We start from the raw sequence: 18476 nt of genomic DNA on the forward strand, positions 1-18476 counted from the left end.
GTGTGAGGCTGCCGACCGGGAGCGAGAATAAAAAAGGAGACGCTCCGACTCCCCAACCCCAAAAAAGCAGCAGATGTGACTGAAGAGGAGAGGCGGAGAGAAAGAAACTCAATCCCCCCCCCCCCCCCCCCCCCCATCTGGGAGAACAATACCCAGCCTCCAGTTGGAGAGGGTCAGCTTTTGTCCCCCTCCCCACGCTCCCGCCGGAGAGCGGACAGACGCGCTGACACATTGACCCGATGCTGTGAGAGGAGAGGACGGTCGCAACGCATTGCACGGTTTTGATTCAGTACTTGGACAGCTCCTGAGCGACAACGAGTGTGTGTGTTTTCTCCATGAGCGTGTAGACTCTTTTATTGTTTTTCGTTGTTTTTTTTTGGAGACCAAGAACCACAGATGGAGCCCCAGTGCTCGCTCCAGCCGGGCCCCTGTGGCCCCCCACCACCGTCCCTGGGATTGCTGCGCATCACCGGTGGCTTCCAGCGGCTGAAGGAGAAGCAGCTCTTTGAGAAGTTTTGGAAGGGGACTTTCAAGGCTGTGGCCACCCCGAGACCGGAGAGCGTCATCGTGGCAAGCATCACCGCCCACAGGAGAGTGACCAAGTGAGTTCTCATCTCTCTCTGATCGCAGTAACAGAACAAACACATCTTGTGTTTTTTCTCCCCCATATGAAATGTGATTGACGTTCAGCCGCTTCAAAGAGTTGTCAAAGGTTACCGAGCGTTTGTTTTTTGAGCGAGTAACTCTCCGTTGCAACACATGCTTGTCTATACGAAACATCGGCAAGTGGTTGCGGAGTTATTGTCAAGAAGGACTCTGACGTTTGTGCATTTTTCTAAATTGTATTGATGCCAGAAACACTAAACTCATCCTTCGTGTCAAATACAGTAGGCATCCTTGAAATCTTGCAAAGTCAGTCTAGCCCCAAAGTCCATGCTTTTGATGATTTATAAGTCAAAAGACATCTGGTTGTTCGGTTTTAAAGTAATCATTTTAGATGTCTGGGTGGCACATAGCCGTTGTTTTAACAGCATTTCTGTGAAATTTACGCTATGCATTGGGACGCGTATGACATACGGCCAAACACAGCTGGCACGAAGAGTGTGACACTTTCCCCTATCAGAGGTCACATGGCAGCTTCGTCTTCATGCCGGTAATGTCACACTTGTCACCCTCTTTGCCCTCGTGTCATGGCTTTGCGCCAGTGTCTGTTGAACACGTCACGTGTTTGTTCCCCCACTTTCATCCCTCCGAATAAAGGTCAGCTGTCGCACTTAGAGGAAAGGAGGATGGATATCTGTTGCTCTTTTCTCCTCCTTGTCCCTTCTTGTTTTTGATCCCATCCTCTCTCCCGTGTGCGTATCAACCATCGTCTCCTGGCTCTGACAACTTTGTCCATTTGTGTCATGCACCGCTTGGCCTGCCGTGCCTGTTTGTCAAACACCGCACAACGGCGGCAATGACACCGCTTTGCCTCTGAGAAAGGCGTGTAACAGCACACGCGACGGATGTTCAAACAGGTAGAACATTGGCACAACCGCACGGGCGCGTACTTGCATATCAAATGATCTCGCTTGCTTGGGTGACCTTTGAATGGTTTTGACACCCACTATCAACTTTCTCTGATGTGAAATTAGCTATGTTAATGAGGATTAGAATGGCCCATTTCATCCTACATCGGCACAGGCAGCGCAACACACTGAACCAGATAATGTGCCTTTAATGGGCTCTAATACAGCAGGACCATAACGCTGCACATGGCCTGGTTATAAAAGATTTTATTAGCTTGTGGGATATGACGAGAAAACAACGCTTTAATCTAATTTTTCTGTCAGTCAACAGACGATAGATTCAAATCTATTTGGGGAAACCGGCAAAAAAAGAGTAAATAAACCTTTAATGTGGCTTGCTGCCATGAAGTGAGCAGCCTTTTTTTTTTTTGTAAATAGCCGGAGACTCTGGAGCGGGGCCCAGCTGTCTCTTCAGCTTTAGCATCTGTAGGAAGGAAGCTCTCCTCAAGTGGCTTTGCTCGTCCACCGTGACGCCGATGGCAGCATGGCAGGGGCCGGGCGAGACCGGACGTCCCCAGAGAGCAGACATAATGTCCCTAATTCGCCCCGGGTCTGCCTGTCAAAGGAGACAGCTCCCGTCGTCCACCATTCCTCTCTGGCCCCATGCCTCTGTGTGAATATTTGCAGGAGGGTGAAATGCAGAGGTTCTTTTGGATGATACGGATTGTAAATATTGAGTAAAACACAACAAACACCCAGAGAATGTGAACGCAGGAGGATGCTCGGGCATCCCCCCCCCCCCCCCTCTCTCCCTCCCGGTAGCACTGTTGATTTTGCATGAGCGGAAAGTAACTGGGGAATGCTTAGACCATCAGAATGCATGGCCTCAGGCTCGCTCCTCTGCCTCCTGCTCTCCAAGAGGAGACATCATTATTCATCGTGAATAACTGAGGGGTGATGAACAATTGCAATGAAAGTGAGGGGGCATCATGTACAACAAGCAGAGGGGGAGAGAGAAGAGAGGAGACAGAGGGGAGAGGTTTCATGTTCAATCAGCACAGGTCTCTTTTCTGTCTTCCCTCTTCCTCTCTGCTCCCCTCCTTCTCTCTCTCTCTCTTTACCACTGAAACAAAAAAAAAGAAATGCTGGAAGGGCCCGTTAGCCACAGAGGAGTAATTAGAGTTTGTTGTTCTCCCTCTGTCCACCCCCTCTCTGTCCTCCCTGTCTCCTCCTCTCCGGGCCAGTCGCACGGTGGAGGGGAGGAGTTCACTCTCTCTGTGCAGCGGGGTGGGGCTCTGCTCCAAACCATTATGACCCTGCAAGCTGTTATGTTCATGGGGGGGGGGGGGACTTCTCATTAAATATGCAGCCTGGCCAACTTCGAGTTGTGTGTGTGTGTGCGTGTATATGTGTGTGTGTGTGCGTGTGTTTGTTTGTTTGTATGTTTGTGTGCATTCATGTGCATCTGTACTGGAGATGTTTTCCAGCAATTGCAAGGGTTTGAAATGAGGGTGTAAGCTTGTGTGTGTGTGTGTGTGTGTGTGTGTGTGTGTGTGTGTGTGTGTGTGTGTGTGTGTGTGTGTGTGTGGCTGCCGTGTTAGTGGGGTCTTGTTCAACTCTATGGCAGATGGCAGGCTCCAGAGAATGAAGTGTAAAGGAGGGGGGGAAGTGTGTGTGCGTGTGTGTGTGTGTGTGCGTGTGTGTGTGTGTGTGTGTGTGTGTGTGTGTTGGGGGTTTCAGGCCTCTTACCTCAGCAGATGCTGGTTTAACGAGGAGGAGAGGGAAAGGGTTTGGAGGGGCTTGTACATTGACAGCCCCGGTGGGAATATACAGCGGGGTGGACAAAATAACAGTAACACCTTAGAACAGAATGCAATTCAACTGCAGCCTGAAGTCACATCAACACTTCTTTGAAATGATCCCAATCAAAAATGAATCGTTATAAGAGTACATACCGCAGAGCTGTTTTACCGAATTAGTAATTATTGCTAGTAATAATAATGATATTTATGTAGCATTTGTCTAAACAGAGATAACGGTAAAAAAAACTACAGAGTAAACAGTAAAAATGCAAAATTAATCAGATTACAAGAAGAATTTCATAGTTTAACACAGAACACATCAGCAACACAATGAAGAGCAAAGAAAAATACGACCAAAAGAGAATTCAGACACAGACAGCTACATTAACAAAAAGGCTATCTGATAAAAGTGAGTTATTAGATGCTACAGAAATACTGAGGCAGGGAGTTCCAAAGGTGAGGGTCACGGACTTAGAAAGGCCCGGTCACCTCTGGTAATAAAGCTAGTGGGTGGAACAAATGGGAGACTGTGGCCTGAGGGTCTCAGTGGCTCATAAAGGATTTACATATCAACAATAACTAGGGGCCGGACCGTGCCTTGAAAATCCTTGAAATTGTCAAGCCAATTCTTGAAGTCAATTCTAAGACCCACAGCGAGCCGATGTAAACGTGAAAGAATGGGAGAAAGTAAACTATTTTAAAAGCCATTTTTGGATGAGCTGGAGGCGAACAAATGGCCTGCTTAAAAATACAGGCCTGCATTACTTTCTAAGATCTGTAGCGGTGAGAAATGATGACAATTGTTCATGGAATAACTGTTTTGATTATAAATACATTTGTAAAGAAAGTTGCGTGCTTAAAATTCGATTTTTGAAACCTAAGAAATCTAGAGAGAGGGAAGAGGAGGCTTGTTTTGTTTTTTTCAGGGTTGACAGACCGATTGGTGTAGATTTCACATTCACATGATGGGGGGGGGGGGGGGGGGGGGGTCAATTTGTAGCCTGATTTATTGATAAAGTGATTGAAGAACTCCTCACATTTTGCTGTGATGACTTCAGGGAAAATGGGTAGGAGGAGGACCGATCACTGAGTCAATGGTCTGAAATACAATCCTGGCTGGATTGTGGCTTTCAGAGGCAATCAGCTGTGAATGATATGTATTCTCTGCATGTTTTACACAAGATTGCAAGATTCCCAAATTCTTTTCTGCTCTCTCTTAATGTCCCTAAAGTGATCATTTAGCTAGGGAGTGGGGTTTTGTTGTAATGTCTTTTCTTTAAAAGGTGCAGTTTTATCTTGAAATACTGCAGCATATCCTATTGAAACCATTGCATTCTATGAAATGATGTAAGTCAGGTTTATTACAGCTTCGGTGTTATTTTCCTAACTCCGGCCATTATATCAGTTGTAATACCGTCGTACTGACAAGGATAACGGCTGAGATCTTTGAATACAGCGATAATAAAGATCCGACAGGTTGAAAACGTGCCGGGTTCTCTGAACCTCTTCATTGAGTGTACCTGACATGACAATGTCGTAAAATAGGAGGAGCTATTTTTGGCATCTCCTGGTTTTGGAAGTAAAAGTTAATGTTACGTGACTTACTGCTCTGCCACAGCTTGGATCTGAAACATGCCTGATTGAAACGACATACCAAAAGAGGAGATAAGATAAGAAATGAACTACGATTCCCATGGTGCATTTCTGTAACATACATCCAGTCACCAATCCCAAAGACTGGATTACCGTATACGTGCACTGCTAATTTGTTAAGATTTTGTGAAAACTGACAATATAATCTGCAGCTTCAATAAATTCACCTTTTAATTTTGGGTCAACTTTGTTGATACATTTTGCATCTGTTGCGCCATGTTTTGCTACAGCTGAGGCTCATGGGTATTGTAGTATTTACCACTTTGCATAACAAAGTGTCCCCCATTGCAAAGGAAAGCTGTGTGTGCACATTACTAAAGCAAGTATGGTCGGTCAGAGTTGCACTAAACTGAGATGAATGTTTAGGTAGTAATTTTACTTTTTGTCTGTTTTTTTTCTTTCAAATAAGTTTCGTCAACACGGGGACTTTGTATGACTGTCTGACCAGAATCAGAATTGATGAGAACTTATTACAGCGATGTTGCCAGATGTTTCCAAGTTGGAAATAAACAAGAATGTGTTTGTGGTTGTAGTGGAAACGATGTGTCCTGGGTTTGTATTTCCACGTTGGCCACCTCTGGTGTCACGCTGGATATCATCCACACATCCACACAAATACAAACATAAAAATGCTCTGAGAGTGGGAATAAATGAATAGAGAATATAGAGTCTCAAAAACCTCAAGGAGCAGCAGTGAGAATGACAAACACGAGGTTTGTCTGCCGTTATACATCTCTCTGAATGACTTCTGCTCTCCTCGTCGCCGAGTGTCTCTTTTCCCCGACTTCCCTCCCTCTCCTCACATCAGTATCTCTCTGCTTCCTTCTCTCGATATCTTTTCACTGTGTCTGTGTCATATTACTCGGAGCACACAGGATGCGGCTGCTGAGGCATGCTGACAAGAGAGCAGGAGATGATGCCGGCTCCCCGGGCAGCGATCCGACTTATCGCCGCAATGAATTCACATTGGGTATTGATTCCCGTGTAGCAAATCCAAATCAAACCAGAGTCTGTGGCTTAACGCTCGAAACATCGTTCCAGTGTTTTACAGCAGGATGCATTTTGTTATGTCACAGAAAAAGCAGCTATAATGCAGCTGCTAATTGGGGGAGTTGATTTGTATTTGACATTGATTTCTGCACAACTAATCCATGTAAATCAAATCAGTGCATCGCGGTTAACACCTGGTGCACCGTCACAGCATGTAGTTGTGCGTTAAGGGGCATGCGGCGTCGTGCCCACCCCCTGGCACCTCTCCTCGGGTAAACACTGTTAGCTCTGTCAGCACTGCTGCCTCGTAGGTGTTTACATTTTCAGCGCCGTTAGCACCTTTAGCCGCGAGGCCCCAGCCTCTGTAGTCGCCATGTTGAGAGCTGTGTGGAGGCAAGAGATTGTTAAAGGAGCTCGACTAGAAATTCGGAGCATATCTGAGTTCAGTGTTTTACGAGGAAAAGAGGAAAAAAAATGCAAACGCAAAATCACATATGAATACATTAGAAAAGTTCATACAGACGGTCCATCGCCAATAGAGAGACTTTAAGGAGGAGTCATTTGTTTTCTTTTCTTGTTGCCGCATCCTGCACAACGTGTGAATTGTTTTCTGATTGATGTCTGTTGGGAAACCATTACACTAACAGAAAATGAAAGTATGTTTGATGGATTAAGTGTCTCTGAAGTTCTGAAATGAACTGATTTTGGCGATATTACTATTCCTATTCCGAAGTGAGGCTGTGGCAGCAAAGCTACTGAGTGCATTGTGTGGAGCGAAGGTGTGTTTTCATTGCTTTAGAATTTAATTTTCCATTTGCAAGAAGAAGATTGTGTTATTTCTTCTTTCACAAACGTGCATAGTCTTGCTTTAAAGGAGCACCAATGCGTTTTATCATATAGGCTTAAAGGCCCAAACATACTGAAAGCGTCTGGCACTCGTGTTGAAAAACACCTTTAGTTTTAAATGTTATAAATGGTCGAATGCGCACCAAAAGCATGAACCGCTTCGACACCTTTACTCCGACCTGTTTTCGATTTTGGAGCATCAATTTTACATTATCTTGTAAAACTTTCATCCATATCATATCAATAATTGAATCTTTAATCCAATTAATATTTTTGAATTAGGATCTTCATTATTTAGATCAAGTTAAAAGATTAAGGGGTAACTCTAATACACTAAAACATTGCCTACATAGCAACCTTCTGCCAAAATACTGCTGGTTACTTGGTGTCGGCGTTTCCAAATCTGAGGCCTGCAGCGCGTCATTGCAGCGCGTTGCTTTCAGTGCATCTTGGCCTTAGTAAGTAAAAGAAGAAAATCCTTTTCTATCCATCACTTTTAACTCTCCAGACAGGCTATCATAAATAATTTGAGCTGTTTTTAGTGGAATTAAAGTGATGTTCTCATGTTTTTGATGGTGAAGGCAACCTGCAGAGGCGAGCCAGTCAGGTTACTCATTATACCTTTCCAATTACCAACACTGCGAACATTCATATTTCTCTTTACCTGCAGGGTACCAATCCCTTCCAAGCACTGCTGCAGTTTGGCTGCAGCTAACAATATAAAGTTCTCTTCTTTGTGATCTGATTTCATCTTCGTGTAAAAGTTGATAATTCAGTCTTTTAAAGTTCAGTTTGACATTTACAAATTCAACTCGTCTCTGCGTGGCTCATAATGGTGCTGAAACAAATTACTTTTAGCTCTAATGACACTCCCATTGATTCTGGGAGACGATGTGCTGAGTGCTAACTCGTGATAGATGCTTGATGCACCCAAATGCATGATGGGAAAGAAAAAGCCAGTCTCTGTGAATTGGGAGCTCAAAAGGGTCTTTGATATTTTTTATCCAACGAATCTCTTTCTTTTTTTATTCTCATACACACACACTTGGTGTGCTTGGTTGGGTTTTGCATCAGAGGATGGATCGACTCTGAATCCCTCCGTGTACACACACACACACACACACACACACACACACACATAAACATATGCATTAGTTTTACTGTATCCAGTGGTTGACTGCATTAAGACCCCTGATTGATAATCAGGGGTCTTAATGCAGTCAGTTTAATTGCAGTCAGTTTAATTGCAAGTTTAATTATCAGAATTGATAATTAAACTTTAGAGCTGAAACAAAAGCAATTGTCTAAAAGGTGAATATAGAGACTTTGTCACGAGACAGAACATCTGATATTGATTCTGCAAAGATTGTGGCACATGTTTAAACTTCAGACATGCATGTTGGTCTTTATAAGCCTGTCATGTGGTCATCTTTGTTTTGGCAGCAAGCATACGGTCGACCTGAACCTTAACCTTAACTTTCATCAAAGTACAATCAATTATAAAAACCATAAAGGAAGTGAAGACTTCACTTTGGAGGATTTTACTCCATAATACCTACAAACCTCGAGGAAGTGAAGACTTCACTTTGGAGGATTTTACTCTTATGTCTCCTCTTGGGACAATATTTTGAAATACAACAGGACACATGTGCACAAACTGCTTGCATGTGCAGGTACTTACAGTAACATATATGGGCATGCACATACAGTCCATATGGAGACTGACACACATAGCGCCATGGGGGGGTTCAACATGATAATTCCTCAGCAGCAGCAGCAGCATTTTCGAAGATGAAAGCAAAGAGCTGAGAGTTAACCCTTTCCTCGAAACATCGGCTCAAAGCTGCTGTGAAATTTCCCCTCAGGCATCACAGCTCTCCACCTCAGTGAGGAAAATACCACACACTGCCTTCCTCCTGCAGCAATTTCCATGTGTATCATTTTCATGCAGTCCAGAAACCTTTTACTAGTTTTTTCGGGGGGGGGGGGGGGGGGGGGGACTTGATGACAATCGGACATTTTCGACATCAGCTAGCACCCCTGACCCCCTTTTTTTTTAGCGAAATAATGTTATAATAAAAATAACCCCCACAGTACGAGCTCCTTCTAAAGTTTTCCTATTGTACTATACGTTTTAATTGTGTCCTGAGGTTTTTTACATGATAGAATTAGTTTACTATACTAAAGGAAGATATCTTCATTTTCTCTACCATGACGTGACGGAATATTTTATCCGTGATCCATACGGATCCCCCCTCACGGTTCGGCACGCATGTGAACCGGAGCATTAATTACACAGTTCAACCATCATAGTGTGAAATAAAGTTCCATTATCGGCAGATATTCGGGTTATAACATCACCATGAGGTGTTCAAATTTAATTTGAATGTCATGTCATTTTTGGTGAGGAAATTGAATAAACACAGTTGTTTGAAGAAGATGGTTTTATAGCAATATAGAATAGATATGAGAGAGGGAATTATGAACCGTGGAAACAGTGCTAACAGCACCCTCACATACACTAACATGCACATGTGGCCGGATTACAACACACACAGAGGGAGAGCAACTTTCTCTGCTCAGCTAGACATTACTTCCCTTTATCTTAGTTGTTTGCTGCTTTATTAATTCTCTGAATGTTGTATATTGAACTCAAGCACAGTAATAGACTTTAACGTTACGTTCTGCATAACGGATGATGGTGACTGCATATATCATGTGTTTTGCATGTAACACACCAAATGTGAAGTGTAAATAGAGAATAATTCCCTCTGAGATGTCCTACAACACACATAATACACAATGTCAGCGCTTATAAACTGTACTAAAGTAGTTAAGTAAGTCCACCTTCAAATGCGTTGACACTAAGACAACTGAATTTATTTTATTAAAGCCGTGTGCAAAGATGTAGATGTTCAATCAGCGTCAGTAAAACACACGGCAGGGATGTAATCTGTCATGCTGTAAAGAGAAATGTTCTGCTCCAACGGCATAGAGCGGTGAAACGATTGAGTTTGAGCTTGTGGTTTTACGCCTGAATTACTTTAATTCCATAATCGTAACAGGGAGGGAAAAAAATAATTATCCCCGTTTGAAAGTTACTTTCTTTTTCATTGAAATTTGAATTGTTCGAGTTTACGAATCTAGAGTAAACTACAGCAGGTTGGATCTTTTTCTGCACCTGGTTGCCCGACGTTAAAACCGAGTGCACTGACATTTAAAAAGACTCATGACATTTAAATCCGTTAACATAATACATTGTGTATGCTTGTTCACATGATGTGTGTGTGTGTGCGTGCTTCTCATTTTGGGAGTTCAGTGCAGACAAGATTAAATATAACAGATGGAGACACAAAGGTGGGGAATCGTTATTAATGTGTAAAACATCTCTGAAATGTAAAACCACTGATTATTTCCTGTAAGTGAAACATCTTCTCAGTAGTTTGGTGGACACAGACTCTGAGGGTTCGTCGAGAATCGAAAGCTTTCGTCTTTCAAATCGTATTAGGGGTTTCTTATGAGCTTTGACCCCGTAATGTTCTGGCTACTCGACTTTATTTGGGGACGTGAGTAACACATGCGGACAGATGTTTCCTCAAATACTTCACTTGACTTTCAGTGTTTGCTTCCTGTGGCTGCTCATGCTTACTCAACCTTGTTGAAATGCTTCAAAAGAAGATCTTGTGGACTTTCTTTGACATTGAAGAACAAGTACACAACAAGGCATTCAACTGAATGGGCAAAATAAAAAGACCGATTGCAAAGAACATCAACTTTGCTTCGATTTCTTACATTTTGTCTCATACAGAAATGTTTTTTTTTTACATTTTCTCTTTTTTTAACGCTGATGTTTTTGAGCTGCTTGTTTTTTTGGCAACAGTCCCTTTATTTATATATATATATATATATACATGTATATATATATATATTTATACACAACAATCAAATTGTCACATCTACCGTTTTGTAGACTAGATATGACGAGATATTTGATCCTAAATACAATCACCTATAAAATGTCAATGTCTTACTTTGTACAAATGGTACAAACCGTTTACTCGTAAACTGCTCAGAGCGTGTTCCATGTCGAACACAAAAAATGGCGTTGCACGTAGTCGGCATTAATGTAGACTCCGTGTTATATAATCTACTTCCACTCTCCATGGTTTGGGATGGCCCTTAATATGCCGGACCCTCCAAACGTAACAGTAGTGGGGAGGTGTAGGGGCCATAGTGTATAGTGCAGCTTTATGTAATTGGCTTCTGTATTTTGTGGAAGAAACAGGGTAAAGGAGAGAAAGAGAGGGAAAGGAAAAGGAAAATATTTATCATTTCCAATTAAGAGGTGGGCTGGAAATCAATATAACAGCAGTGCAAAGCATGGCTGTAATAACTGTGTGACAGAAAAAGAAGAAGGAAGGAAATGAGAGGGGAGACTGTGAGTGACATTTTAAGATTGTCCATTTCAGGACACTGGAGCAGCCAAGGTTATTACACTTTATTCAATATCATATTCCAGCCCATGAATAGAAATCCTTTCTTGAGTCTTGGCCAAAGGGAATTGAATTATATGCAGGCTCATATACAGCATTGAATAAACTCATAATAGACGATGAGAGAGAAGGTGAAACATCCCTTTTGTCCTCTCAACTGGCTCGACATGGACAGCAGTAAATCTCTCAGACAGTAAGAGATGACCTCTTCCTTTAAGCCATTCATTACCAGCGAGTGGTGGCTGAGAGAGGGACGGCTCGCTCATTAGGATCTATTAGATCTTCACAAACTGGGGAAATCCCTGGAAATGAAAAAGATATGACCCGACTTTCAACTTTAACGGCTCGTCATCTGGCCTGCAGGGAAGAGGCCCCACAAGCCAAGGAAAAGCTCGAGCCGTTTTTTTCCCCCAGCTCTTTTGTAACACCCAGAGAAACCCGTCTTGTCATTTTTGATTGTGTTTGTGCCTTTGACACGCAATATGTGCCGTAAATGCTCAATTATTTACACCTTCTTACATACAGCATACAATAAACATACACTCCTGCGTGAGGAACTCCCGAGTTTGTAGGAGCCAAAACATAAAGCATATAATGCGACAGGTTTTGAAACTACATCGACAGAAAAAGTCATAATCATAATAAGATCAGCGGTGCTTTGGGGGGGATAGACGGATAGTTATTGCCACATCCAACTGGAATATACCACGAGGATGCGCAATCACTCATAATGACAGGAGGCTGAAACCCCTCTCAGTCTCAGTCAGGCAAAGGCCTCATTAAATATGCATACACCCCAGAGTCGGCATATTGGAAAAACTGAAAAATCCTACATAATAGGCTGAAGCCGTTTTCCCCCTGGCAGCAAATTTAACTCCAGAGTCAAAAAACTGTCCCAGGAACATCTTGTTTATGATAGATCAACACACACACACACACACACACACACACACACAAACACACACTAACACACAGAGGACATTCAGACAATGAGCCTGGTTGATCTCAATGTTTTTCCTTTTTTTTGTATGCTACTTCTTTGTAACTGGACCCCTGAAGCAGTTATACTATTCATTATTAAAATGCAAACCTATCAAAGTCAACTCCTCATCGCTTAAATTAAATCATTTCAAGGCTGACTGGCTCCCACGTCTCGGCCTCCTCCTCCATTTTTCATTTTCGCTTCTTGCCCATTCTCATTTTCAGGAAGACGTCCTGCCATTCATGTGAAATTGCCGCCATTTGCATAACTGATGCGGGGGTAAGGGTGCAAACTGTGGCGGTGTTGATGTCACGATTGCAATCGGAGATGGGAGCGGAGGATTTTAATTGGCCCGCAGCGTCACTCCCTTCCTTATGCCGTCGCTTTCACCTCTGCCGTCGCTTCTTGACACGAAATGTCACGCAATGACAAGCGATTCTGAAACTATGAAATTCTAAACTTTGTGGTGAAGTCGAGTCAGAGAAGGGCTGCTTCGTTGAGAGTTTTTAGCTACATTGGCCCTTTTTCAATCAATGTAAGGTAACATTTTAAACAGCCGCAAAATGACTGCATTAAGAATTTATGGCACTAAACCTCTTATGATTCTAGTTAAGTAGTCCTAACACTTTGGCCTCATTATGTTGTTATTCCTGTTTTCAATATTCAGTCATAAATAATGAATCCATTTTGCCTTGTACTTAATAGTTCTTATATGAGCATAGAAATGTACCCAGCGGCCAGGATAATATAACTTTTACTGCCTTTTAGCTGTAAAAAGACTATATTACATCTGAGGGGTTGACAGGGTTGTTGATCAATACCAGTGCCTCCCCATTGTAGGACACTCTCCGCATATAACAACTCATTAGTGCAGTTATAGTCGCTCTGGGGAATATTTGAATTCAACAAGGACACACAGTGTCACAGACAGTGAAGCACCCTTCAGAGTTTAGTATTATCAAAGATACACGGGATGTGAATGATCCTGGTTCAGTCCGTTGAGTTATTGGCTTGTTTTTTACAAAGCGGAGCTGCATTATGTTAACATTTCTGGAGCCTTGAAGTTAAACATTAACAACGTTGGCTTTTATTCTTTGGATAAGAGCTCTGTTACGCTCAGCATGACAAATAATGACTTGGTATAGAAAGGGAATAGGAATGAAATGTGAACACACGATGGGACAGGATGAAGGGCTGTGATGAGCTGAGAAGAAATGACTCATGACCTAAAAAGACGGAAAGATAATTTCATTCCTGTTTTACTCTCAGATTGGCTAACTAAGCTTAAGTTAGAGAGTGTGAGAAGTAATAAATTATTGAATTTGTGAGTTATTTATTTTTGTTTGTGGAGTGCTGTGGATCCAAAGGCTAGGTCAAAATATAATGGTAACATCCAATGAATTCATGGCCTTGGAGGTGGATTTGCACAACTGTTAACTGTGAGAGTGAGAGTAAAGATTAAACAAACAGAAAACTATCGTGTGTTGTTCAATTTACATTCATTTAACCTCCTCTGTTGGAGAACAAACCGCTCCACAGAAGACGATTGGTTTTCACACAGTTGTGAGACAGGAGTCAATCTAATGAGCTTGCTAACTGACAGCACGCTAGCTGTTAGCAATCGAGCTAGCTTGGAGGTAAAGTTAGGCTTTAACAGAGTGTGACGAGGTCAATTTACCAAATTTTCCTAAACATCTCATATGAAATATTTACAGTACACATTAAGTGTGACACATTACTTCATTAGCAGTAAGCCAAAAAGGAAACATAGCTTGAATTTCAGCTTTTAGCTCCATTTTTCACCTATATGTGCACAGCTGCCCTATAGAGCTTCCACCCAAACTTCAGAGGCGCGCCGCACACTCCCTAATGCCACATCAGATGAACAGAAATCAGAAATCAAAAACAACAAGCTGATTCTGAGCAGTGGAAGGTCAACATCATGGTCAACGTTAAGGTCAGCGAGTGACAGCGTAGCCGGTCGAGAGCTGTACTCAGATGGCACAGGCTGTTGTTCAAAGGCTCATCTTTCCAGTGTGCTACTTCCGAGTGTGAGCGTTATTCCCAGTGACATTCCAGTAGCCGGGCACATCCCAGTGAGAACTGATTAGGACAAATGGAGCTGACAGGTTGGTCGCTGTTCTCGGAGTGAGAGGGACACGCTAGGAAGTGGAGTAAAAATCTCCTTTTCTGTCAGGCCAAATTACACGGCGAGGATATAGCAGATATGATCCTTTCAGCAAAGTTGGATCGCCTCTTTTAAACGATTTGATTGTACTGCTTTTTTCTTCACATAAAAAACAGAGAATTTCTTAGCCATCGCTACCTTGTGACAACCCTAAATGACAACCAACAAAACATATTTGCGTCTCTTTATCATTGATCGGTGGATGATCTCTCAAATTATACTGACTTCAGCAAAGTATAAGTCTACCATGCAATTTCATATTTGCAGATGACAGAAAATCATTAAAGACGGTTATCATTTTTCCCCAACATCAGCACACTGCCCAAAAACCACATGATTGGTGTTTCTGTTGCCTTGGTGTCTGGAAATGGCTCATTTCTTTCCTTAATTACGTTAAGCAACAGCCTTGGGGGCTGCTCAGTCATCAGACTAGGGTTAGGCGATATTAAAATTCCCCTACTGACGATATTCTTTTAAGACAAAGGACAGTATACGCAATTATTGTCCAAACGACGCATATAGATATCTATGGACCCAACTTTCCTGCTGGATTTAGGGCTACATGGGTTATTATTAGGACTTTCCCGAATAGTTTGAGGCTTCGAAGCTTCATTCATGACGTTGACATTTAAATTATTCTTTCTTAAAATGTATTGAAAAAAGATACAAAAAAAAGATCCAGTCCAAAAGTCAACATTTAGCGAAAATAATAAATGTAATCCTTTCCAAAGACATTAGTGGATCCGAGAGGATGAATTCCAATGACTTTGGTGATCACCTGATATTTCCACTAGCACCACATTACATTACATTACATTTGTGGTTTTGAGCGAAATGTCTGGACAATCATTTACCGGATTGTCATGAAATTTGGTCGTTCATTTCCCTTGTCTTTGTGTTACGATTTCAACGTCTTGAGACCATGTGGGAGATAAGTACCTAATTCTAGTGTAACATGTTGTCTTGTTTGTCTTGTAGACACATAATTAATCAATGATTCTATTAAGTGTTGTGCCATCAGCGAGGTTAGTCCTCCACAGTGCAGGTTTAATTAACTTCTCAGCCTTTAAAGTCAGCCTTATTCATCACCATGGAGAGGTGATCTGCTATATATTCAGTGCCAGTATTTCATTAGCTATAGGCAGCCTTTATCATCACATGGAGTCATACATCTGTGAAATGCTTCTATTGCTCTGTGCTTTGATTCACCGGAAATCCCTGTTTACAAAAAAAAAGGCCCTTCAAAGAGAATTTGTCATTACAACATTGAGATGAAATCTGCTTTTCAATACAGCTTTATCGCCTTGCCTGGTGGGGTGTAAATTTGTCTTTGACCATACCTTGACAGTAAACCATTAGAAACTGAGACATCCACCAGCCTCAGAAGGATGCTTTATAAAGATACGGACACTGCATGTGCCGTTTAATTTGTCCACTAATTAAATTTATCTTGCAGGGATCGGGGTGATCTGGGGATATTCTACCTAATTATAAGAAATATAATTAATGTCTCTGGCATACGAGCACATTTCAGTGGCTTCCTATCACTTCTTTCTCTCCCAGTTTTGCATCAATGAAAGATTTGGTTATCGCGCTCGCCTTGATTCATTTGGAAAACATGAAAGCCTCTCTGGTAGCCACATAATTAAACGGGTATTTTGGGGCATTCAATTTAAACATGGGCTCAGCAGTGCCCTTGCAGGATAAGTAGAATTGCTTTGTCTCAGCACTCTTTTTGACTCCGAAGACAGTTTAGGGAACTCTAGTCGCAATAAAACACCAGATCTGACTCCAACAGGAGGCTCCGAATTAATGATTTTCCTTTGATCCGACCAGGGTGATGCACAAGTGCCTTTTGTCCTCATCTAAATGAGTTCCTACTTCTGTGGAAGACTGCTAAATTATTAAGGCTGCGCCAGAAGTTTGACTTTCTGATTTTTCTTCTCTCCCATTTCGCCGAGGGAACCTTTGGCAAAGAATCCACAGATTTAAAATACAAAGAATCTGAACCAGGTTTGCAATTATCACGATGCGTCATAGACTGAAGTTGCAGAACATCTGCCTAATCTAATCAACCTCCACATTAACCTACATTGTCTATATTTGGATACTACTTCAGGACTTGCTGCAGCAGAATACAGCACACTGCATTATATCATGCGGTGGACATTGAGCTGCTGGCTACAATTTGACTGCGGGACGCCCTCATGCTCGTTTGATATATTCAGCCGAGGTTGGGGGGGCGCGCCGGCCTATCAAGCGATGATTTGCGTAAACAAATAGATGACTGGTGGCATAATCCCTCTCATGATGGCCAAAGGGCAAACGTAATGCACTGAGATATCAACGTCAAAGTCAAAGAGCAGAATAGTCTATTTGGGACTTTCTGCACATTTGCCTCGTTATTCAACCTGATGAAAAATGCTTTTGAAATGCAGCGCTTTTAAACCACAGGTTTTGCACATGAATCAAAACCACAGTGTGTGTGTGTGTGTGTGTGTGTGTGTGTGTGTGTGTGTGTGTGTGTGTGTGTGTGTGTGTGTGTGTGTGTTGATAAGGAAACATTTCTTTTAAACTCATTCTGCATAATAAGTATCCAGCAGCCGAGGTGCAGTAATGCGTCTGAACGCTTTGGACGTAGAGACGTTGGCGAGGAAGAGAGTCGGCTTGTTGACTCTCCTCTCCTCCTCTTCAAGGAAACCTCTCAGCGCCTCGAGTGATTGACATATTTACTCCTAAAGTCCTCCACCGTTCCTCCCTCCATCTGTCGCTGCCCTTAACGACACCTCATCCTGTTGAGAATGGCCCCAGAGAGGCGGGAGATTAGGGGCCAATATGGTATTGGAAAGCGGGAATAATCTCACAGACGCCCTATTTTTCCTCATAAACTGTGAGGTGAGAGAACAGTCCTCCAGCCTGACTGACAGACCTGCCGCACTCATTGACTGACAGCTCCCAAGGTTAGGGTGCGTCAGATTGGAGGAGTCGAGTTTAAAAGCCAGTTAGCAACGTAGCGTCTTACCCCTCTGGTCATCATTGCGGCTGACCGCCTGGGCTATCAGCTCTAATCCGGGCCTAAAGCCTCGTTCCCCATCTCACGGGACCAATATTGCTCTGGGACGTGAGATGGTTTTGCAATAATTTCAAAGAGTTATGATGATTTTAAATCTGTTTCAAATCTACCACTTAAAGTTAGAGTTTGGGGGCAAATTTGCTTTATGTTTATGCTTGTGGAGCAGGTGTATTGATAAAGTATTTGCTTTTTACTCGCAATGGTTTTATTGTACTTATTGCAAAGAAGATTCTGCAGTGTGGTAATCATTTATCACCAGTGCCGGGTTTCAGGTAAGAGAAAGATCCTCTTGGTTAAACATTTGAAAAAGTACGAAACAGCTTCTTTGCTTTATTGACATTTAACTGAAACCACAATCTTTTATTCAAGTTGTTGCCTCAACCTAACCAGCACTCTCCAGACCCACCACCATCTTACGACTTAACATTTCTTCAACTGAATTTTTTTTTTGCCACATAGCATAATCCTGGCTTCACCTCAAAACGTGCACAGACGAGGTTATCTGTTCTTACTGTCATGAAAAAGGGAGACAGAGGTGGAAAACGTTATTAACTATGCACTCAGATTGCTGTTGCTGTCTGCCACAGCCTGATCTCTTAAATGTCATGTAGGTGAGAAACACAGTTTCTGTAATCGCAATAATGGATTAGAAAAGCCCTGTTAACACAGCAAGATATCTGAAGGATAAACCGGATTTCTTAGCAATTCAACTGGGTTTGTAACGGGGATTTTACAAGAGCGCACGATCATCACGTGGACTGTGAAACGATGTGACAGCGGTACGGTGAGATGATGGGAAACCTCATTAGAGCAGCACACCCCTCTACCCAAAATAATTACATCTAAAATTACAACTGACACTGAAGTAGAAGTCGGTGTCTTACAGAAGTCTAAATAAGTCAGTTTCCACAGCAAAAACAATGGATTTTCACACAAGG

At 42.4% G+C, this 18476-nt stretch overlaps 1 protein-coding gene across 1 annotated transcript in view; it reads left to right on the forward strand.

Moving 5' to 3' along the window:
- The first annotated feature begins 257 nt into the window (after positions 1–257).
- The window catches only part of srrm4 (serine/arginine repetitive matrix 4), a 54070-nt gene continuing 35851 nt past the window's right edge, over positions 258–18476 (forward strand). The window contains exon 1 of the mRNA XM_076104295.1: positions 258–602. Within this exon, the coding sequence (XP_075960410.1) occupies positions 397–602 (206 nt within the window). The 5' untranslated portion in view covers positions 258–396. The remainder of the gene's footprint in view (positions 603–18476) is intronic.

This window comes from Anarhichas minor, unplaced genomic scaffold (assembly GCF_050575085.1).
Source record: "Anarhichas minor isolate MPS153535 unplaced genomic scaffold, ASM5057508v1 ptg000030l, whole genome shotgun sequence".
NCBI classification, from domain to species: Eukaryota; Metazoa; Chordata; class Actinopteri; order Perciformes; family Anarhichadidae; genus Anarhichas; species Anarhichas minor.